The sequence below is a fragment of the Phyllobates terribilis genome, unplaced genomic scaffold (assembly GCF_046119375.1).
Source record: "Phyllobates terribilis strain yellow unplaced genomic scaffold, ASM4611937v1 Scaffold_2__4_contigs__length_985480577, whole genome shotgun sequence".
Classification (NCBI taxonomy): domain Eukaryota; kingdom Metazoa; phylum Chordata; class Amphibia; order Anura; family Dendrobatidae; genus Phyllobates; species Phyllobates terribilis.
This window is the reverse complement of record NW_027362762.1, coordinates 763,483,841-763,508,246: the sequence shown is the minus strand read 5'-3', so window position 1 is coordinate 763,508,246 and position 24,406 is coordinate 763,483,841. Positions and strand designations below refer to the sequence as shown.

The 24,406-nt window shown below is 49.9% G+C and overlaps 1 protein-coding gene across 1 annotated transcript in view; it reads left to right on the top strand.

The window, feature by feature from the left end:
- The first annotated feature begins 399 nt into the window (after positions 1 to 399).
- The window catches only part of LOC141247733 (uncharacterized), a 56,102-nt gene continuing 32,095 nt past the window's right edge, over positions 400 to 24,406 (top strand). Inside the window, exons 1-2 of the mRNA XM_073669256.1 lie at positions 400 to 595; positions 910 to 1,739. Of these exons, the coding sequence (XP_073525357.1) occupies positions 400 to 595; positions 910 to 1,739 (1,026 nt within the window). The remainder of the gene's footprint in view (positions 596 to 909; positions 1,740 to 24,406) is intronic.

The following is a 24,406-nucleotide window of genomic DNA, read 5'->3' as shown; positions in this document are numbered from 1 at the left end:
TATTTACCCTGATGTTCATATAGATGTAGTTCAATTTACATGTCAACTTTTCACATTTTCCTTGTGTTTTACCTGCTTGTATTACTCTGTAATGCTGAACAAAATAGCTTGTTTACTCTAGGCTCTTATCTTATGCTAATGAAGGGTGGTGTTTTTCTAAGGTCCTAGCAGGAGACAGTATTCTGGATAGTAACTTTACTTTCAGTTCAGCTGAAGAGACAAAGAGAACAGACGCAGACATACGAGCTCTGAAGACTCATACAGGTATGAATTGTTATGAAATAGTTTACCTGTCTGTCAACTGATTCAGCCCACCTACTTTTGAAGGTGGCAGAACAGTTATTATTTCTTTTAGTTTTCATTTCATTTCTATTTTTCAGCAGGGAACTATATAGAATTATGGGATTTGTGAGGAATATGGAGAGAAGACGTTTGATAAAGCCTCAGGATATTCTGGCTACTTTGCAATCCATACCGGAGGATGAATCGGAATCCGAATTGCAGGAACATGTATTTGATTCTGACAGTGATGAAGATTTCATTCCTCAGAACATATCAAGTGAATCTGAAGACTCAGAAGGAACAAATCCAGAAGGTAAGTAGTTATGTGTATTTATTTGTTCTTCCACACACTGAGTTAGGGCCTGTGCACACTAGCAGAATTCTGTCTGAATAGCCATCTGGATATTCTTGCCGCAATACAGGCCGTACCTGCCCGCTCATGCCTGAAGCTCCGCTCCGAACCCCGGGCTGGAGCTTCAGGTATGAAACTCCGCTCTGTACCTGAGCGGGCAGGTACGGGCCGGATTGTGGTGAGAATATCCGGTCGGATATTCCGCCGCTAATCCAGCCAGTGTGCACGGACCCATACAAAACAAAAATTCTAAATATTCATCAACTTTTTTCCAGATATTCCAAGCACATCAACTGGGGATCGGGCTCATGCAGTTATGTTGCCTCGTGACCATCCTCCTGGTCGTGGACAGAAAAAATCAGCAAAACGTCCCAGAAATGAAAGAACAACAGATAACGATGGCGGCGAAGGTAATGTAACAACAAACACCAGAGAAGGCGAATCTGAAGGAATACTAGTTTCAGCGGATGGTATTCAATGGAAACCTGTTGAAATTGGAGAACACTTGCCTGGTAGGCGTGACAGCCAAAATATTCTTCGAGAAGCACCTGGCCCTACAGGATACGCCAGAAGAAATATCATTATCGATAGTCCTTTGAGCGCATGGCGTTTATTTTTTGATTCATATATATTGACACATATAAAGAACTGTACGCTTGCAGAAGCATGCAGGAACAATAATTTACAGTTTACTCTATCTGATGAGGAGCTAGATGCATTCATTGCGATATTCTATGCTCGTGGAATATCTGGCACGAACCGTCACTCGATTAGCAGTATTTGGTGTAATGACTGGGGAATACCATTTTGCAAAGCGACAATGTCTAGGGACCGCTTTGTTGAAATTATGAGGTTTCTCAGATTTGATGAGAAATCTACTCGATCGGAGAGACTGCAAACGGACAAGTTTGCTCTATTTTCTACTGTGTGGGACAGGTTTATTGAAAATTGTATTGCGTGTTACAAACCTGGCCCATACATAACGGTGGATGAGCAACTTTTCCCAAGCAAAACTAGGTGTCCATTCACGCAGTACATGCCCTCCAAACCAGATAAATATGGCCACAAATATTGGCTAGCTGTTGATAAGGAGAGCAAATATCTGGCAAATGGCTTCCCTTATCTAGGCAAAGATGACACACGCCGTGCTGAGGACCGTTTAGATGACCATGTGGTAATGAAGTTATTGGACCCGTTTTTGAAAAAAGGTCGCAATGTTACAACCGATAATTATTTTACTTCAGTAAAATTAGCTAAACAGCTAAAAAGCAAAGGAACAACCATCGTGGGAACACTGAACAAGATAAGGCGAGAAGTGCCTAAAGAAATAAAATCCATGAAAGAGGAATTGTACAACACTAAAGTGTTTAGAAATGAAGACAATTTTACACTTACAGTATATCAAGGAAAGCCCAACAAAAATGTTGTCATTTTGAGTTCCGTCCATCCAGATGTTGTTGTTGCGTCTGATTCCGCTAAAAAAACTCCAGAAACGGTAAAGTTTTACAATGAAACAAAATATGGAGTAGATGTAGTGGATCAGATGGCACGAAAATATACCACACGAACATGCACAAGGAGAAGGCCTGTTCATGCATTTGAAAATGCCTTAGACTTTGCGGGTATAAATGCATGGATAATATTCAAGGAGATTGCCCACCAAAAAATGTCACGCAAGGCATTTTTGCAAACGCTTGTGAGAGAGTTGAGTGGTCCTTATGTCACAGATAGGGAAAAGGGTTCCACGTCCCAAGTTTCTACATGCTCAGAAGTGATGGTTCAAACAAAATTTTGCCAGATCAAAGAAAAGTGCAAGAAAAATAGATCTGTCGGCAATTGTAAGACTTGTGGTAAGTCTTTGTGTGGGCAATGTACTGCCATAAATCAAAGGCAATGCCTAAAATGCGAAACACCAAATGTTTAGAAGGTGAATTCTGCGCCATATTTTCATTTTTATGCTCCTCCACCTACATTTTCTCTGCTTTTTGTTCTTCAGTTGTTGTTTATATGTGTGCACTTGAATAAAAAAAAATGTTTGAAAAACGTCTATTATAATTATTGTTATTTTCTGTAGAAAAATAAGAAAAGCAGAAAAAAAACAATCAAAAGCATTACTGTTGGATCTCACAATAATAATACATTACAAAAAATATAATTATTAATAAATAACCACAAATGAAACTCTAAAAATAAACGAAAACAAGCAAGGAGTCAAAATGACTCCTTTCAGTAGTTCTAGGCGGGGTCACGAGTCCAGTAGTCCTAGTGTTAAATGGAAGAAATTTGGGACCACCAGACTTCCTAGAGCCTTGGTGAGAGAGGTAAAGAAGAACCCCAAGAACCCCAAAGAAGAACCCCAAGATCCCTGTGGCTGAGCTCCAGAGATGCAGTAGGGAGATGGGAGAAAGTTCCACAAAGTCAACTATCACTGCAGCCCTAAACCAGTCAGGCCTTTATGGCAGAGTGGCCTGACAGAAGCCTCTCCTCAATGCAAGACATATGAAAGCCCACATAGAGTTTGCTCAAAACACATGAAGGACTCCCAGACTATGAGAAATAAGTTTCTCTGGTCTGATGAGACGAAGATTGAATTTTTGGTGATAATTCTAAGCAGTATGTGTGGAGAAAACCAGGCACTGCTCATCACCTGCCAAATACAATCCCAACAGTGAAACATGGTGGTGGCAGCATCATGCTATGGGGGTGTTTATCAGCTGCAGGGACAGGACGACTGGTTGCAATTGAAGGAAACATGAATGCAGCCAAGTACAGAGATATCCTGGATGAAATCCACTTTCAGTGTGCTCTGGACCTCAGACTTGGTCTAAGCTTCACCTTCCCACAAGACAATAACTCTAAGCACACAGCAAAAATAACAAAGGAGTGGCTTCAGAACAACTCTGTGACTGTTCTTGACGGGCCTAGCCAGAGCCCTGACCTAAATCTAATTGAGCATCTCTGGCGAGACCTGAAAATGGCTGTTCACCAACATTCACCATCCAACCTGATGGAACTGGAGAGGATCTGCAAGGAAGAATGGCAGAGGATCCCCAAAACCAGGTGTGAGAAACTTGTTGCATCATTCCCAAGAAGACTCATGGCTGTACTAGCTCAAAAAGGGTGCTTCTACTCAATACTGAGCAAAGGGTCTGAATACTTATGACCATGTGATAGATCAGTTTTTCTTTTTTAATAAATTTGCAAAAATTTCTACATTTCTGAATTTACCAAATAGTTGCAATGAAACAAAGAGGGAAAAATTTAAAGGGGTCTGAATACTTCCGTACTCACTGTAGTCCCCTGATCTGAACATCATTGAAAATGTGTGACTAGACCTCAGAATAGCAGAACTTGAAGAATTTTCAAAGGAAAAATGGATGAAAATCCCGCAAACAAAAATTTCTTCATTTGGTATTTTATATTTAGGTTTTCAAATTTAAATTTGATATTCTATTACTTTTATAAAAATACTGACAAATTGATGACATATTTATGACTACATGGTTAACAAATGGAACAAAAGTGATACTACTTGTGAAAGTTGAAAATGTAGCTTTTGCACAACTCTAGCCTGAAAATCTCACTTATGAAATCCAACTTATGAAGGCCCACTCATTAGAGGATGGGTGGTATATGGCAGACCTGTACAATCAGTCTTTATTCAAAGTTACTACTGCGTTCTGCAGTTTTAATGCCCCGCATAGGAACCTATACAGTAAGTTATTCACTATCTAAGATCAGCAGAACCTGAGCAAAACAGGCCTCCTGCAGTAGATGCCTGCCAGAAGACATTTGTGGATTATTCTATCATTACGGCAATTGCAGATAAGATTTTGGGGCAATACATAGCAGTAATTTTAGATTTCAACTCGAGTATCACTTTGGTAAGGTCATGCAAATAACTCATTACTTAAAGGTAATTTAGTACTCCAGCTTGAATCGTGAGTAGTAATAGTTTCTAGATTATTAATAGTGGTGGATGCAGCAAAGATTGCTCTGGCTAGCATTCGTTGTCTCTATGAATAATGCTCTGAGGGAATGTCCAGAACACAGAAGAAAATATTCTTAATGGTCTTCTTCAATATTGTTCTAGGAGTATATCTATCCTACCTATTTCTGCAACAAACCTCTCTGTACACCATGTGCATTTTTGCTGTGTAAACTCTGCCACTTTTGTTCTAGTATCAGGCCATTACAAGAACTTATTTCACTGATTGTGATGAATTCTTGAGGATTCTCTGTACTGTACCACAATACTCCACTTTGCATTTTTAGCTTCTCCTGTAATCTCCTCTTGCTAAATCAGTACATTGGCTTAATCGGGAGCCTTTCAGATGGATACCTCTCTCCACTACCTTAGTGCAAAATGGAGTTCTGCAGACGTATCTGCAAAAAAAATATGCTCCACCCATTTCCAATTCAAGACAAATCTGTTTCCAAGGAGGTCATGACTAGTGTCAAGCGAATTTGTTCGGCTTTTCAAATTCGGGTTCGTGTTCGGGGTTCTGGCTTGTTCGTGCCAAAAAAACGGCTCCACCTACGAACATCCTTGATTTGCCACGCTGTCACACAGATATGTTTTGGCGCAAACAAGCTGTAACCCCGAACATGAACCCGAATTTGAAATGCCAAACAAATTCACTCAACACTAGTTATGACTAGTGATGAGCAAGCGTGCTTGCTACTGCTCGGTACTCGCCCGAGCATCTCACTGTTTGAGATGCTCGGCAAGTACTTCCGGGATGCTCGGGCGGGAGCTCAAGTCCCCGCCCCACATGTGTGGCACTGTTTAGACAGCAAATAAACATGCGGGGATTGCCTGCCACTCACTGTAGTACCGCAGCCATGTTGGTTGTGGCATTACAGTGATTGGCTGGCCGCATAGCGTCATCGGGTCCATATTAGACCCGATGACCCTATGCTAGTCACAGTCTACCCTTCAGACAGGCAGAGTAGGGAGAGGTGCGGCTGAACTAGGGAGAGAATTGGCGGTTTATTAGTGAGGTATTAGGTATTCCACAGCAATATATACACTTCTGAACTGTCAGTCCTTCTAAGGACTAATCCAGCTGTATATAGTATTCCTGGTGATAGCAGGAGTTAGGCAGGCAGAGTTTTTGGAGAATGTATAGAGCACAATGCGGTCCATTGCATGCTCTGTCTGCTGCTGTTACAGATATCCATAGCCCTAGATATCCGGTCTAATTTTTTTTTTGCTCTTAATCCTGATTATTTGCTTAAAAATCAATATACTATACCATCCAGGCAGATTTTTGATTTTATTTGCATTGCTGTATTGTGGAAGCAGAGAAACTTGCCCATCATCAGACGTGATCTGATATTACTACAGTAATAATCGTGACATTTTTTGCAGCATGCCAAATATTAAACTCCAGTTAAAGTCTGCCAGTTGTGTGTAGTTCAACCTATTCACACTTAATCTCTGACCAATACCATATCTCTAACGCCACTGCCTAAAATCGTGGTCATCAGACGTGATTCAATATTACTGCCGTAATAATCATGAAATTTTTTGGAGTGTGCCAAATATTACACTCTATTTAAAATGGGCAAGGCGTGTGGCAAGGGATGGGGAAGTGAACGTGATGGTGATGGTGCATGCAGAAGCTGAGGCCGTGGGCAAGCTGAAATTGTGCCTGTTGAAGGAGCACAACAAGCAGCCACATCATGTCACCCTACCTTCCTGTCCCACTTTGTAGGGGGCCGCAGAATACCACAATTGAAGCCAGAGAAGTATGAAAAGGTTGTTGGTTGTATAGCAGATAATGATTCCCGCCATTTTGTCACCACCACCACCACCCTATCTTCCACATGGTCCAGTCTCAGAAACTGTGAGTCTGGACCACATATTCCTCACCCTGACCCTCTTTCCTTCCACCATGCCAAGTGCCGGGAGACAACTGATCTCATACTTGGACACTCCGAAGAGCTGTTCACTTTCCCATTTATAAATTCTTGCTTCTCGCCCGGCCCGCTTCAAGCGGGAAAAGAGGAGATCGCATGTAGCAATGCCCAAATATTTGAGCAGCCACGGTTGCACAAAGGCGACGGTGAGAAAGTTCAATTACTGTTTCAAGAGGTGGATGATGATGAGACACAATTGCCAGCAAGTCAGGAGGAGGGCCATGGTGAGAAAGTGGAAGATGAGGTGGTGGACGATGAAGTCACCGACCCATCCTAGCAAGGTGACCTGCATAGCGGGGACAGCAGCAAAGAGAGGGAGGGAGGCATAGCACCACAACAGGCAGGAGCAAGCAGTGTGGTGGCCGAAGACACAAGGCGGGCAACTCTTCCCCGGTATACCAACACAAGGGAAGTTGCCAATCAAACTGTTAGGTCTACCAGAGTCTGGCTCCATTTTAAAGACTGTTCAGTTAACTCCAAAAAGGTCTTTTGCAACATCTACCATGCCAGCATCGGCAGGGGTAGCAACACTACTAGCCTGACCACCAGCAGCATGCTCAGGCACATGACAGCAAAGCACCCGACTAGCTGGGCTGAACGCCAGAGTCAAGAAACAGTGTCTGCGGGTGATACCACTGCCTGTTTCGCTGTTGTGCGTGCACGCCCATCCCCTGTCCATGTCATAGGCAAAGATGCTTCCAGCCCTGCACCTGTCTTTGCACACTCGCAACCAACACCATCAGCAACCACATCCACGTCCTTGTCCCAGCGCAGTGTTCAGTTGTTCCTACCCCAGTCCTTTGAACACAAGCACAATTACCCAGCCAACCACCCACAGGCCACAGCACTAAACTGCAACATTTATCGAATGCTTGCACTTGAAATGTTGCATTTTAGGATCTTGGAGACGGAATCTTTCCACAATTTCATGGCAGCGGCCGTCTCTCAGTACTTGGTACCAAGCCACCAGTATTTCTCTCTGTGTGCAGTCCCCGCCTTACACAAGCACCTGTCCCAGAACATTACCTGTGCCCTCAACAACACAGCTAATAGGAAGGACAACTTAACAACGGACACAAGGACAAGTGCTTGTGGCCAGGGACAGTACATCTCACTGACGGCTCACTGGGTTAATATAGTGGAAGCCGGGACCCAGTCAGACCCTGGGATGGAACACGTCCTTCCGATGCTGAGGATTCACCTCACATTCTACAGCTCCTGCACCTCCTCCTCCAGTCAGAAGCTGAAAGCTGAAAACAGAGCAGGCAGATCTGTGGCAGTCACCGCTGAACCTACAGCCAGGCATGGTTGTGTGTGACAATGGCCGGTACCTAGTGGTGGCTCTGAAGCTTGGCAACCTCGCACACATACCATGCCTGCCACTGTGCTCAACCTAGTGGTTCAGTGGTTTCTCAAAACCTACCCAGATCTGCCTGAGCTGTTTGTGAAAGTATGCCATATGTGCCCATTTAAGAAAGTCAGCTACAGTTTCCGCCGCCCTCACTGTGCTTCAGCAGTGTTTGCAGCTTCCAGCTCACCGACTGGTGTGCGATGTCACCATGCATTGGATCTCAATCTTTCATATATTGGGAATGATTAGCAGAGGGCAGTTGTTGAGTACCAGCTTCAACACCCCCGTCGGTATTCAGGTAAGCCTCCGCACATAAGAGCTGATGAGTGAGCATTGATGTCAAACATCTGTACTGTCCTCCAAAACTTTGAGGACTCCACCAAGATGGTGAGCGGTGATGAAACTATAATTAGCGTCACCATCCTGTTTCTCTGTCTACTAAAACGTGATGCCACACAGCCCAGCCTCATCTCATCTCAACACGGATTGGGTGATAATGAGGAGGAAGAGGAGGAACAGGAGATGGTTTCCTGCGCTACAGACGGTTCTACCCACACAACATTCATATCGTCTGTTCAGCGTGGATTATCTGAGGAAAGGGAGAACGACAAGGAGGACCAAGAGGAAGATGAGAAGGAGGAGAGCATGGACAGTCATCCTCTTGGTCAGGACAGGGAAGTCTTGGCTGTTGGCAGTCTGGCTCACATGGCTGATTTTATGTTCTGCTGCCTTTCCTGTGACCCTCGTGTTGTACGCATTTTGGATGACAGTAATTACTGGTTGATCACTCTTCTAGACCCACACTACAAGATGCCTTTTTTATCTCCCCTTCCCATGATGGAGAGATCTAATAAAATGTTGCAGTACTAGAAGGCCCTTTGTTGAGTAGTTATTAAAAAAAATTACCATCTGAAAAAGCTAGCGGCCGAGGTCACAGTTCGTTGTACAACCAAGTAGTACAGGCGAGGGAGACACAAATAATATGGAGCAGAGGCAAGGGAGCACTGTCAAAGGTGTGGGACAGTTTTCTCAGACCCTCCCAGTGCACAGGCCTTGATGCGAGGGGTACTCTGACAAGTAAAGAAAAGTTTTGGAAGATGCTGAAGGAGTACCTTGCTGACTGTACCAAAGTCCTCGGTGATTCCTCTGTGCCTTATAAATATTGGGTATCCAAGCTGGACACGTGTCATGAACTGGCTCTCTATGCCTTGGAGGTCCTGGCCTGACCTGCTGCTAGCGTTTTGTCATGGCAGGTTTTTAGTGCCGCCGGGAGTATTATAACTGATAGGCGCATCCGCCTGTCAACTGAAAATGCTGACAGGCTGACTCTTATCAAAATGAACAAGGGCTGGATTGGGCCAGACTTCTCAATGCCACCAGATGAAAGCAGAAGAACATAAAGTCAAATCCAGTGTTTTTTTTTAGGAGGTCTAATCCCATGGACCTCTTCACATCCAGACATGGATATACGCTGTTATGCACACACCCAGGCTGACTGGCGTGTGTGTGATTTCGTGATTCCACTGTGCCATGAACCGGAGAGTGCCTGGAGGGGCGTAACTAAGTATCTACCCGATCCGACCAAGGTCGCACGATGGCTAACGACGCCGTGCACCAGGGAGGAACCGAGCAGAGGGACCAGGTGCTACTCCAGGCCAGACCCCGGACACGGCTGTTGACCCACACCGGGGAATACAGGAACAGGCAGGTTAGGCTGGCACACAGACAGGTGGGTATTGGCAGGCACGGCTGGAGTGCAGACAGGAGGATACTGGCAGGCACGGCTGGTATGCAGGCAGGAGGATACTGACAAGTACGGCTGGCAAGCAGACAGAGAGGTACTAGTAGGTTGGAGCACAGGCTGGATAGGGTCCAGTACAGATTGGGATTCAGGAACAGAACCGCAAGTGCGGTAGACAAGCAGAGCAGAGAGGAACCGCCGCAGCGGTGGGCAAGGAGGAGCATAGAGGAACCTCTGGAGCGGTGAGCAAGACAGAGCAGGCAGGAACCACCGGAGCGATGAGCAAGGCAGAGCAGGCAAGAACCGCCGGAGAGGTGAGCAAGGCAGAGCAGGCAAGAACTGCCGGAGCGGTGAGCAAGGCAGAGCAGGCAAGAACCGCCGGAGCGGTGAGCAAGGTAGAGCAGGCAAGAACCGCCGGAGCGATGAGCAAGGCAGAGCAGGCAGGAACCGCTGGAGCGGTGAGCAAGGCTGAGCAGGCAGGAACCGCCGGAGCGATGAGCAAGGCATAGCAGGCAAGAACCGCCAGAGCGGTGAGCAAGGCAGAGCAGGCAAGAACCGCTGGAGCGGTGAGCAAGGCAGAGCAGGCAAGAACCGCCAGAGCGGAGAGCAAGGCAGAGCAGGCAGGAACCGCCAGAGCGGTGAGCAAGGCAGAGCAGAGAGAAACCGCCGGAGCGGTGAGCAAGGCAGAGTGGGCAGAAACCGCCAGAGCGGTGAGCAAGGCAGAGTGGGCAGGAACCGCCGGAGCGGTGAGCAAGGCAGAGTGGGCAGAAACCGCCAGAGCGGTGAGCAAGGCAGAGTGGGCAGGAACCGCCGGAGCGGTGAGCAAGGCAGAGCAGAGATAAACCGCCGGAGCGGTGAACAAGGCAGAGCGGGCAGAAACCGCCGGAGCGGTGAGCAAGGCTGAGTGGGCAGGAACCGCCGGAGCGGTGAGCAAAGCAGAGCAGAGATAAACCACCAGAGCGGTGAGCAAGGCAGAGCAGAGATAAACCGCCGGAGCGGTGAGCAAGGCAGAGTAGAGGGGACAGTGCTCTGTTCACACGGAACAGACTGGAAGGGAAAGGCAGAACCAGATACACACAAGATACTTGCAATGAAGTAGCGAGTGGACTCTAAACTCACAAACGGAAGTACAGCGACAACAACAAGGAGTTAGGTGCAGGTTCAGACTCTGCAGAAAAAGGGAAGGTACGGACATAGAGAAAAACAGGTAACAGACTAGGAGAGAGTTCAGACAGGAACTGAGTGTTCAGACAGGAACTGACACTGCAGCGAGATACAGGAGCGAGTCTGGGTATGCGGCCCCCAGAAGGCGAGACGAACAGGCTAGGAGCGTGTTCACACTGGCCTTGAAATACAGCCTCCAGGAAGGCGGACAGACAACAGGCTAGGAGATAGTTCAGACAGGCCTGAGAATACAGCCCCCAGGTTGGCAGACAGGCAAGAACAGAACAGGACCTGGCACATTCAGAGTCAGGGAGCACACTGAATGATAGAGTTGCTCAGGCACCAGCTTCCAGGTGGAGCTGGTTTAAATATCCAGTGACAGACAGCCAGACAGCAATAGGCTGAGGACGCATTAGGGGTGTGCCCACAGCAGCTACAAGAAACATGAAGTAACTGGGCCACCGCCCTAAGCAGTCAGAAACGAGACAAACAGACAGCATGAATAGTAGCCAGGCTAGCAGACTGGACTGAAGATCAAGTTTGCGATCTTGCATAGTGAGATGGTGCACCATGCAAGCCCGCCACCAGGTGTGTTACAGTACCCCCACCCCTTACGCCCCCACTTCTTCAAGCCTGCAAGTGTGTTCCGCAGAGAATTGGGAGGCCAATCCTTCTCTTCAAGAGGATTACCTCTTCTGTCCACAAGAGGAAACAAAACTGGTCTCATCTTATTGGTGACTAGGATGCTTCCTCCCATCAAGCCATCCTCAGCAACGGATGAAGTGGGTGAAGTACCAGGTACAGGGTGTAAGAAAGTCTCTGTTCATTTGTTATCAGGTAGCACCCCGGAGGGTTCAGGAGAAAACTGGAGGTCCTCCGTCTGGTTGGAGGGGTGCAGAGACTCGGGGTTAACCACTGCTTCGGGGTCCACTTGGTCAAGCTCACTGGATGAAGCGGGCGAGGTATCAGGTGCAGGTTGTAGGAAAGTCTCTCTCCATTTGTTATCAGTTAGCACCCCAGAGGATTCAGGAGTCAACTGGAGTTCCTCAACCTGGTTGGAGGGGTGCAGAGACTTAGGGGTATCCACCGCCTTGATTGACGCAAGGCCAGATTTATTAAAGATGGAGAGTCCATGCTTTGGGACCATCCTAAAACTGGTTTCAGAGATGACATGTCTGTGAGGCGGGACGGTACCTGAAGCCAGATCAATGGTACAATCGTCGAGACTGTGTGGGGACATTGCCTCCGTTTCTCATCCTTCGGAGACTTCAGCGCACAGCGAGTCAGCGACTAGCAGATCTGGTGAAGAAGAAGAAGACATTGCTGACTGTCCTGAAGATATGGGGACTGGACACCCCTTGTACCTTAACAGTCCCCCAAGATACACCATGCAAGGTCTCCAGACCTGAGCGGGCACTAGATCTCTCGGCTCTGGACGACTTGTGGGTAAACCAGTCAGCACCATTGTTCACAGCGGTGACTTAGGAGTCAGAGATGCATCCAGGGGTCTTCCTCATGCTGTTCCCATACCATTTGAGCACTGTTTCCATCGATTTGGCCAATTTATAGACCCCCTCCAGGCCGCAAGGGGGGGCCAATGGAAAAATACTGGAGTTTCCCATTGACTTGGGATCGTTGCTCTATTCCAGCACCTGAGCATTATGATTTGCTCGACCTGATCAACGAGCACCCGAGCATTTTAGTGCTTGCTCATCACTAGTCATGACCAAGATTCCTGTGCGCTTTGTCATGAAAACAGGAGCATAAAATGTTACATAGAAGATATTCTGATGTGATCTTTAAAATAAATTGCAAGACAATATTAAGATTTCACTTTTTTTTTTGTTTTGTTTTTCTTTTTTTATTTGTATGAAGAATTGAAGATGAGTTTTTCTGATATTATTCTCACTGCTATGCCATCAGTTGAATGTAAGTTGCATATGTTAAATTAGGATTTAGGATGGAAGAATAGTGTATTAGTGTTATAATGCTATCCTATCCAGTATAAAAAGTTGGAAATCTTTTAGGTCTCAATAATAATATATTATTGTAGTGTATGGTATAGGCAATCAAGAGAAAACAGGTTTAAGGGACTAATAAAAAAAGTAAAAAATGTGACAAAATAACTTTAAAAGTATGAAAAAAATATATAAAGTTAGTTTTCAATTAGAGGCTGAATAACGGGTATGGTCACTTTCCCCTCCATCAACTGCCATTTAGAGAACAGGAGACCGTTGTGTTCTCTGTGAAGAAGAATGTACTAACAAATTCAGGAGAAAATATTTTATCTTTCTATTAGTAAGCAGTAAAAAATCATGTTCTCTTTAGTATGATTGATTGCTCAATGTCTGACTCAATGTCTGATTTCCTTGCCTTGCACATGACTTCCCACAGGCAGTCAGCTATCAATCAGGCTAAAGCAGCTGGGTGCTAGGTTCAGAAACAACCTCAGGAGTGTGAGTGCTCTGTCAAATTTAGAGAACTTAATGCTTCATTTGTATATGAATTACAATGCTAATTTCTTGAGCTTTAAAAAAACTGCATGCCCATATATGCAGTTTGAGAGGTTGATCTTACTGACAGACTCACTTTAGTTTCATAGTTTCACATTTTTTAAGGTTGAAGGTTAAAAACAAAAGTTGTAATAGTATACATTACTTTATATTGAATAATAAATAGTGTTGAGTGAGCACTAAAATGCTCGGGTGCTCGAAGCTCGGGCCAAGCTCGCCGTGATGCTCGGGTGCTCGACCCAAGCAACGAGCCCAATATTAGTCTACGGGAGACCGGAGCATTTTTGCGACGGCACCCCCGGCAGTCTTTTAAAAGCCTAACAAGTGCCCAAAATGATGGTGACAGTGTTCAAATGACATGGGGACAGCATGGGGATCACCCCAGGAAGCATTTCTGACCCCCAAGTCACTGCTGTCAACAACGTGGTCAGAGGTATTAAGCCACTTTTAAGGGCTCACAATAAAACGTTCAAAAACTAAACTGGAACTGCTTTCCTGTGAAATATGTTAAGGAAGTTCCTTTCCAGGGTAAAGACTTGTGTATAAGGTAAAATAAATAACCAAAACAAAAATAGTCCTCCACACCTTGGGCTATGTTCACAAGTAGCATTTTTTATGCGTTTTTGCACTTTTGTATTGCTTTCAACCGTGACAAATGCATTCACCGGGAAATGTCATTTTAACCTTTTACAACCTTATCTGGCCATGTGCTGTGTGACACATGCATACAGTGCTGAAAAGACATGGGAACAGCATGGGGTTTACCTCTGGAAGCATCTCTGACACCCAGGTCACTGCCTAAAAGTGTGCCCATCAGAAGTCATCCTTGCGGCATCAGAAGATGCAGACTTGCAACTATCCCCGTGCAAGTTCTTGTCCCAGGGCAGTGTTCAATTGTACCATCCCCATTCCTTGCAATGCAAGCGTAAATATGCAGCCAACCACCCACCCACCCCCAGGCTGCAATACCATACTGCTTGCTTGCACTTGAAATTGGGCCTTTTAGGCATGTGGAGGCGGAATCTGGCCACCATGTCATGGCTGCGTTGGTGGACTGGAATCCATACTCAGTCCCCAGCTGCAGGGCGGCCGGTTGTCCACACTCGGTCCCCAGCCGTCAGGGGGCGGCCGGGTGTCCATACTCGGTCCCAAGCCGCCTGGGGGCAGCCATGTGTCCATAAACGGTCCCCAGCCACGCCTATTACTCCTTGGAGCATCCCCCCACACACTTTTCTTAGACCGGCCTGCTTTAGGGCAGCATTGGACGAGCACACCATAGTACCAAACTACTCCGGTGGGCTCTGGCTTCTCCATCAGGGGAGCTGAGAGTGCCAAGGTGAGGACCATGATGCTGATGATACAAGTTAGCATCTGCTTTGTTTTCTTGGAATGCAAGTGTAAGTATGCAGCCTGCCAGCCACCCGCCCCCAGGCTGCAATACCATACTGCTTGCTTGTTTGCACTTGAAATTGGGCCTTTTAGGCATGTGGAGGCGGAATCTGGCCACCACGTCATGGCTGCATTGGCGTCCTGGAATCCATTCTCAGTCCCCAGCCGCGTGGCGGCCGGGTGTCCACACTCGGTCCCCAGCCACCAGGGGGTGGCCCGGTGTCCATACTCGGTCGCCAGCCGCCCCTCAGCCGGGTGTCCATAAACGGTCCCCAGCCACCCCTATTTCTCCTTGGAACATCCCCCCACACACTTTTCTTAGCCCGGCCTGCTTTAGGTCAGCATTGGACGAGCCCACCAGAGAAACAGACTACTCCGGTAGGCCCTGGTTTCTCCATCAGGGGAGTTGAGAGTGCAATGGTGAGGACCATGATGATGATGATACAAGTTAGCATATGCTATGTTTTCTTGGAATGCAAACTTAAGTGTGCAGCCTGCCACCCACCCACCCACCCCCAGGCTGCAATACCATACTGCTTGCTTGCTTGCACTTGAAATTGGGCCATTTAGGCATGTGGAGGCGGAATCTGGCCACCACATCATGGCTGCATTGGCGGCCTGAAATCCATACTCAGTCCCCAGTCGCCCGGTGGCCGGGTGTCCACACTCGGTCCCCAGCCACCAGGGGGCAGCCGGGTGTCCACACACGGTCCCCAGCCGCCTGGGGGCAGACGGGTGTCCATAAATTGTCCCCAGCCGCCCCTATTTCTCCTTGGAACATCCCCCCACACACTTTTCTTAGCCCGGCCTGCTTTATAGCATTTGGACGAGCCCACCAGAGAACCAGATTACTCCGGTGGACCCTGGCTTCTCCATCAGGGGAGTTGAGAGTGCCAAGGTGAGGACCAAGATGATGATGATACAAGTTAGCATATGCTATGTTTTCTTGGAATGCAAGCCTAAGTGTGCAGCCTGCCACCCACCCACCCCAGGCTGCAATACCATACTGCTTGCTTGCTTGCACTTGAAATTGGGCCTTTTAGGCATGTGGAGGCGGAATCTGGCCACCACATCATGGCTGCATTGGCGGCCTGGAATCCATACTCAGTCCCCAGCCGCCCGGTGGCCGGGTGTCCACATTCGGTCCCCAGCCACCAGGGGGCAGCCGGGTGTCCACACACTGTCCCCAGCCGCCTGGGGGCAGCCGGGTGTCCATAAATTGTCCCCAGCTGCCCCTATTTCTCCTTGGAACATCCCCCCACACACTTTTCTTAGCCCGGCCTGCTTTATGGCAGCATTGGACGAGCCCACCAGAGAACCAGATTACTCCGGTGGACCCTGGCTTCTCCATCAGGGGAGTTGAGAGTGCCAAGGTGAGGACCATGATGATGATGATACAAGTTAGCATCTGCTTTGTTTTCTTGGAATGCAAGATTGTAACGGGTCCGGGAGGCGGAACCTCTGAGCTACTATACAAGGGGGCGGCCCTTGTAAGGGAGCGGGTGGCAGTCTCTGGGTGAACGGACAGGGAGTTACGGCAAGTGATCAGGGCAGTCTCTGGGTAAGGGGTAGGTACGACCTGTGATGGCAGAGCCTCCGGGTAGGCTAGCAGGCAGATGGTAGATGTGTGCTCCCAGGTGAGCAAGCGAGAGTCTCTGGAATAGCAGGTGGTCACGGCACGTGACGGCGGAACCTCCGGGCTGGCAGGCAGGTAGGTAACGGAGAAGCGCTCCCAGGTGAGCGGGCAAGAGTCTCTGGAATAGCTGGTGGTCACCGCACGTGACAACGGGACCTCCGGGCTGGCAAGCAGGCAGGTAACGGAGATGCGCTCCCAGGTGAGCGGGCAAGAGTCTCTGAGATAGCTGGTGGTCACAGCACGTGACAACGGAGCCTCCGGGCTGGCAAGCAGGCAGATAACGGAGAAGCGCTCCCAGGTGAGCGGGCAAGCTGGTCCATAGACAGACTGACCGGAGTAGTAAGGCAGACCGTCGGACCTCAGGCAAGCAGGCAGGTAGCTGATATGCGCTCCCAGGTGAGCGGGCAGGCTGGTCCTTTAGACAGACTGACAGGAGTAGTAAGGCAGACCGTCGGACCTCAGACTGGCAGACAGGTAACAAGTATTCAGGCAGGAATCAGGCAGGTAACTGGCAGGTAACTAGCAGGAAACTGGCAGGAAACTGGCAGGTAACTGGCAGGTAACTGGCAATGGGACCTGAGGGCTGAAGCACAGGTGAGACACAGGTGCAAACAACATTGCTCGGGCACCTCCATTTTGGAGGAGGTGCCTTATATATGATGAAGTCCTCCGGCCATTGGCCGGGGACTCCTTAGGACGACGCGCGCGGCCCCTTTAAGAGGAGGGGAGCGCGCGCGCGCGCGCCCTAAGCACAGGGGCCGGGAAGGAGCGCGCGCTGAGAGCAGAGCGGGAGGAGGACGCCGGGAAGGAGCGCGCGCTGACAGCAGAGCGGGGAGAGGACGCCGGGCACGGAGCAGAGCGGTGAGGGGAGCAGCGTCCCTGCCTAGCAGAGGGCAGGGACGCCAGCGCTACAGTACCCCCCCCTTTAGGCCCCCCCTTTTTTAGGCCAGACAGAAATTTAGCTAGGATGAGAGGGGCATGGATGTTCTCCCGGGGCTCCCACGTTCTCTCCTCAGGACCAAACCCCTTCCAATCTACCAGAAAAAAGGTCTTTCCTCTTACCCTTTTGGTGGCAAGAATGTTCTCTACCTCAAACTCGTCCTCAGCAGAAACCGGAGCAGGAGGCGTACCTGTAGACTTGGAAAAAGAGTTAAGCACCACAGGTTTGAGGAGAGACACATGGAAGGAGTTAGGGATCCGTAAGTTGGCCGGGAGTTTCAATTTATAGGCCACCGGGTTGATCTGACTGATGACCTCCAGTGGGCCGATGAACCGAGGCCCTAACTTATAGGAAGGGATCTTGAGCCGGACATATTTGGACGAGAGCCAGACTTTATCCCCAGGGCGGAATTGAGGAGGGTCCAGACGTTTTTTGTCAGCGTGTCTTTTCATACGCTCGGATGACAGAAGGAGTGCGGACCGGGTACTCTCCCATATGGAGGAAAATTTGTTAACAAGAGATTCCGCAGCCGGATTGTCCGCCGAGGTGGAGACGGGAAACGGGATCCGAGGATGCTGACCGTAGACTACAAAAAACGGGGATTTGGAGGAAGACTCGCTCTCGTGATTGTTGTACGAGAATTCGGCCCATGGCAGGAGATCCACCCAGTCAGAATGGTGGGCATTAACGAAGTGCCGAAGGTAACTGGTCAGGTTCTGATTGATCCGCTCCACTTGACCATTAGACTGTGGGTGGTAAGCGGAGGAGAAGTCTAGGGTGACGTCCAGCAATTTACAAGTGGCTCTCCAGAAACGGGAAGTGAACTGTACCCCACGATCCGAGACGATGTGACGGGGCAGGCCATGAAGACGGAAGATGTGGCGGATAAAGTCTTTAGCCAGCTCGGGTGCAGACGGAAGACCTGGCAGTGGAATGAAGTGAGCCATCTTGGAGAAGCGGTCAGCGACCACCCAAATGACCGTACAACCGGCAGAGACGGGCAGATCAGTAATGAAGTCCATCGCTATATGCTGCCAGGGGGCAGCAGGTACTGGCAGAGGTAGGAGGCGGCCGGCCGGCAGGTGTCTCGGAACTTTGTTGCGGGCGCAGGACACACAGGCAGAAACAAAGTCTATTACATCCTTGTGCAGGTTAGGCCACCAGTAGTGCCGGGTAATAAGCTGGAGGGTCTTTTTCTGACCGGCGTGGCCAGCTAGTTTAGACGAATGACCCCAGTGTAGGATCTTCTCCCGATCAGGTACTGGTACGAACGTCTTACCAGGAGGAAGACGATTTAGACTCACGGGAGCCACCTGCATTACTCTGGCGGGATCGATGATGTGTTTCGGATCTTCCTCGAGATCAGACACCAGAAAGGATCGAGACAAGGCGTCCGCCTTGACGTTTTTGTCAGCCGGGCGAAAATGAAGGACAAAATCAAAACGAGCAAAAAACAAGGACCACCGGGCTTGGCGCGGGTTAAGTCTCTGGGCATGCTGGAGGTAAGCCAAGTTCTTGTGGTCAGTGTAAATTATTACCGGGTGAAGAGCCCCCTCGAGCAGGTAACGCCACTCCTCCAATGCCAGTTTGATGGCCAATAACTCACGGTCTCCTATGGAATAGTTGCGCTCAGAGGAGAGAAGAGTTTAGAGAAGAAGCCACAAGTTACCATCCTCCCGGAAGATGATTTTTGAGTAAGTACCGCTCCGGCTCCAGAGGAGGAGGCGTCAACTTCCAGGAAGAACTGCTTGTTGCCATCTGGGCGATGCAGCACCGGGGCGGAAGAGAAGGCCTGTTTAAGGGAAAGAAAGGCCTCCTCTGCTTCGGGTGGCCACTCTTTGGGATTAGTACCTTTACGGGTGAGCGCAGAAATTGGGGCCGTCCGGGAAGAGAAGTGTGGTATGAAGAGGCGGTAGTAGTTGGCGAAGCCCAGGAATCGCTGAATGGCCTTCAACCCCTCCGGTCGGGGCCATTTCTCGATGGCAGACAGTTTCTCAGGATCCATTTGTAGGCCGGTCTGAGAGATAATGTAGCCCAGAAACGGAAGCGAGGTCTGCTCAAAGAGGCACTTCTCAAATTTAGCGTAGAGATGGTTCTGCCTTAGCCTGAGCAGGACCTGACGAACGTCCCTCCGGTGAGTCTGGAGATCCGGAGAGAAGACCAAGATGTCGTCCAGGTACACCACTACGCAGGAGTAGAGAAGGTCCCGGAAGATGTCATTGACCAACTCTTGAAAGACGGCAGGAGCGTTACAGAGACCAAAGGGCAGTACCAGGTATTCATAGTGGCCGTCCCGGGTGTTGAATGCCGTCTTCCATTCATCCCCCTGACGAATACGAACCAGGTTGTACGCCCCACGAAGGTCCAGTTTGGTGAAGATCCTAGCCCCCCTCAGACGATCAAATAATTCTGGAATGAGCGGAAGGGGGTACTTATTCTTCACCGTGATCAGGTTTAGGCCTCTATAGTCTATACAGGGACGGAGAGAGCCGTCCTTCTTTTTGACGAAAAAGAAGCCTGCTCCCGCCGGGGAGGTAGATTTCCGGATGAATCCTCTGGCCAGATTCTCCTCAATATATTCGGACATTGACCGGGTCTCAGCAGCGGATAAAGGATAGATACGCCCACGGGGAGGAGTAGTACCGGGTAGCAGATCGATGGGACAGTCGTATGGTCTATGTGGTGGTAATGTCTCTGCCTCCTTTTTATTAAAGACATCTGCATAAGACCAATAAGGAATCGGAAGTCCAGGTAGATTAGCTGGGGTAGGAGAGGGACGGACGGGATGGACGGGAACCAGGCAGGTTTTATGACAGTCTTGTCCCCAGCGAAGGACCTCTCCGGTTTGCCAGTCTAGCACGGGTGCATGTCTCTGGAGCCAGGGCAGACCTAGCAAGAGGGCGTGAGAGAGTCCAGGCAGAACATGAAAGGAGATACTTTCAGAATGCAGCATTCCCACCTGCAGGGTAATGGATTCGGTGATGAGTTGAATGGGGCGAGGTAAGAGGCCCCCATCCACGGCAGCGACAGACAAGGGTACAGCCAGAGGTTTGGTAGGGATGCGGTATTTCTCAACCAGGGACTGTGAAATAAGGTTCCCGGCTGCTCCAGAGTCAAGTTGGGCTAGTTCGAAATAACGGTTCTCCCCGTAGATGATCGAAACAGACAACAGCAGGGATGGAGAGGATTTATTCTTGTCTAGGTGGACCTCTCTGAGCGAACCTAGACACAGGCGTTTCCCGACCTCTCCGGGCAGGCACGGATCCGGTGCTCCTTACTGCCACAGTAGAAGCAGCTCCCCTCGGCACGGCGTGAGTCCTGACGGGTTTTGACCATCTTGGTCTGGTCGACCTGCATAGGCTCAGGAGAGTGTACCTGGGGAGAGATGGAGGGAATGACGGGTTTCTGGAAAGTAGGAGCTAAACGTGGAATCCTTCTCTCACGGGTGACCTCTTTGGCACGCTCCTGGAACCGTAGGTCAATCCGGGTGGCAAGAGTTATTAAGTCATCGAGAGTGGTAGGAATGTCCCGACCGGCAAGTTCATCTTTAATACGGCCGGACAGACCCTCCCAGAAGACGGAAACCAGAGCATCGTTATCCCAGGCCAGCTCCGAGGCAAGGGTACGGAACCGTATGGCATATTGGCCCACGGTGAGACTCCCCTGACGGAGGCGTAGCAACGATGATGCAGATGAGGTCTTCCGTCCGGGTTCGTCGAAGACTTTCCGGAAAGCCGTGAGAAAAGCAGGCAAGTTGGACACCAGGGGGTCTCCTCTCTCCCATAGAGGATTCAGCCAGGCCAGGGCCTCCCCGGTGAGATGGGACATGATGAAGGCAATTTTGGCCCGGTCGGAGTTAAACTGGTAGGACAAAAGTTCAAAATGCAGGGTGCACTGATTTAAGAAGCCCCGAGCCTGGACGGGGTCGCCTCCGAAGCGAGGAGGTGCAGAAAGCCGGGGTCCGGGGTAGGATACCATAGTATTAGTGGGCAGCGGAGCTGCCGGATTGCAAGATATGGCACTGGCGGAGGTTGTTGGTGGATCAGACAGAGTGTTCAGGCGAGTATTAACATTCCGCAGGTGACCCAGGATGGCCTCCTGTTGGGACCTCTGACGGGACAGTTCAAGACAGAGGTCCGAGAGCGAGGGAGCTTGGGTGCCACCGGGTTCCATGGCCCGAGCAAACTGTAACGGGTCCGGGAGGCGGAACCTCTGAGCTACTATACAAGGGGGCGGCCCTTGTAAGGGAGCGGGTGGCAGTCTCTGGGTGAACGGACAGGGAGTTACGGCAAGTGATCAGGGCAGTCTCTGGGTAAGGGGTAGGTACGACCTGTGATGGCAGAGCCTCCGGGTAGGCTAGCAGGCAGATGGTAGATGTGTGCTCCCAGGTGAGCAAGCGAGAGTCTCTGGAATAGCAGGTGGTCACGGCACGTGACGGCGGAACCTCCGGGCTGGCAGGCAGGTAGGTAACGGAGAAGCGCTCCCAGGTGAGCGGGCAAGAGTCTCTGGAATAGCTGGTGGTCACCGCACGTGACAACGGGACCTCCGGGCTGGCAAGCAGGCAGGTAACGGAGATGCGCTCCCAGGTGAGCGGGCAAGAGTCTCTGAGATAGCTGGTGGTCACAGCACGTGACAACGGAGCCTCCGGGCTGGCAAGCAGGCAGATAACGGAGAAGCGCTCCCAGGTGAGCGGGCAAGCTGGTCCATAGACAGACTGACCGGAGTAGTAAGGCAGACCGTCGGACCTCAGGCAAGCAGGCAGGTAGCTGATATGCGCTCCCAGGTGAGCGGGCAGGCTGGTCCTTTAGACAGACTGACAGGAGTAGTAAGGCAGACCGTCGGACCTCAGACTGGCAGACAGGTAACAAGTATTCAGGCAGGAATCAGGCAGGTAACTGGCAGGTAACTAGCAGGAAACTGGCAGGAAACTGGCAGGTAACTGGCAGGTAACTGGCAACGGGACCTGAGGGCTGAAGCACAGGTGAGACACAGGTGCAAACAACATTGCTCGGGCACCTCCATTTTGGAGGAGGTGCCTTATATATGATGAAGTCCTCCGGCCATTGGCCGGGGACTCCTTAGGACGACGCGCGCGGTCCCTTTAAGAGGAGGGGAGCGCGCGCGCGCGCGCCCTAAGCACAGGGGCCGGGAAGGAGCGCGCGCTGAGAGCAGAGCGGGAGGAGGACGCCGGGAAGGAGCGCGCGCTGACAGCAGAGCGGGGAGAGGACGCCGGGCACGGAGCAGAGCGGTGAGGGGAGCAGCGTCCCTGCCTAGCAGAGGGCAGGGACGCCAGCGCTACAAAGATTAAGTGTGCAGCCTGCCTCCCACCCACCCCCAGGCTGCAATGCCATACTGCTCGCTTGCACTTGAAATGGGGCCTTTTAGTTTGGAGAAGGCCAATGCTGGCCACTACCTCATGGCTGCTTCGGCAGCGAGGTATCCATAATAAGTCCCCAGCCGCCCCTATTTGTCCCAGTGTGCCTTATACATAAGATTAAGCGCGCATACCAAAACATTACCTGTGCCCTCCCCAGTGCATTTAGTGGGAAGGACTGCCTATTCCGCTATAGTGTGTGCATGCCAAACCCCTGTTCATGGTACATGCGAAGATGCCTCCGACCCTGCACCTTTCATTGCAGAATTGCAACAATCCCCGTTCAAGTCCTTGTCCCAGGGCAGTGTTCAATTGTACCTCTCCCATTCTTTGCAATGCAAGCGCAAGTATGCAGCCTGCCACCCCCAGGCTGCAATACCATACTGCTTGCTTGCACTTGAAATTGGGCCTTTTAGGTATGTGGAAGCGGAATCTGGCCACAACATCATGGCTGCGTTGGCAGCCTGGAATCCATACTCAGTCCCCAGCCGCGTGGCGGCTGGGTGTCCGCACTCGGTCCCCAGCCGCCAGGGGGCGCCCGGGTGTCCATACTCAGTCCCCAGCCGCCCCGCGGCCGGGTGTCCACACACGGTCCCCAGCCGCCTGGGGCAGCCGGGTGTCCATAAGTGGTCCCTAGCCGCCCCTATTTCTCCTGTCAACTTCCCCCCACACACTTTTCTTATCCCGGCCTGCTTTAGGGCAGCATTGGACGAGCCCACCAGAGAACCAGACTCCTCCGGTGGCCCTGGCTTCTCCATCAGGGGAGTTGAGAGTGCCAAGGTGAGGAGCATGATGAGGATGATAGAAGTTAGCATCTGCTTTCTTTCAAGGAATGCTTGAGTATGGATGTAGTAGCGGCTAGGTCTGAGGTGGTCAGCGTTTTGGTGCATATCCTACCTCCTCCGAGGATTGCTGGATGTTTTCCCGCTGCTATCCAAGTTCTATGACTCCTGTTAAAACAAAGCTTCCGGTGATAAATGATGGATGAGGTAGTGGCAAAGGAGAGCAGGAGGAACAGGGACCATTCACATCAATATCAGGCCAGTCAACCACATATGTCTTGTAGGATATGTTTCTGTAACAAAAGGAGTGGTTCGGCTACACAGTTATAGGGCAGACAGTGAGTGCAATGCCTACCAAAAATTTTAAGGCACTCCAATGCCCCTTGGAAATGACATGGGGGTCAGAGGACCTTAACTAAACCTTTTTTTCCATTTATAGCAACTGGGTCTCCTGTACACTGTTGGCCTAAGCAGTGAATGGAAGGCTTTCCAAAAATTATGAGGAACTGCAATACCCCTTGAAACAGACGTGGATTACAGCGTACTAAAAACCTTCTACCTATTATTGGGGAGTGTGTCTCCCTTAGCTTTCACCTTTGCATTGAAAAGCAAAAGCTGACTAAAATTAGGAGGAACTGCAATGCCCGTTGGAAGAGTCGTGGTGATTAGAGGTAATTAAAAAGAACATTTCAATACCCCTTGGAAGAGCTGTGGAGTTCAGAGTGGTTTAAGAAGACGCTTTCAATGCCCCTTTGAGGAGACATGGAGGTCACAGTAGCTTAACAAGATGGTTTTAATGCCCCTTGGAAGAGCTGTGGAGTTCAGAGTGGTTTAACAAGACGGTTTTAATGCCCCTTGGAAGAGTGGAGGAGGTCGCAGTGGAATAAAAAGACAATATCAATGCCCCTTGGAAGAGACGTGGAGGTAATAGTAGCTTAACAAGACAGTTTTAATGCC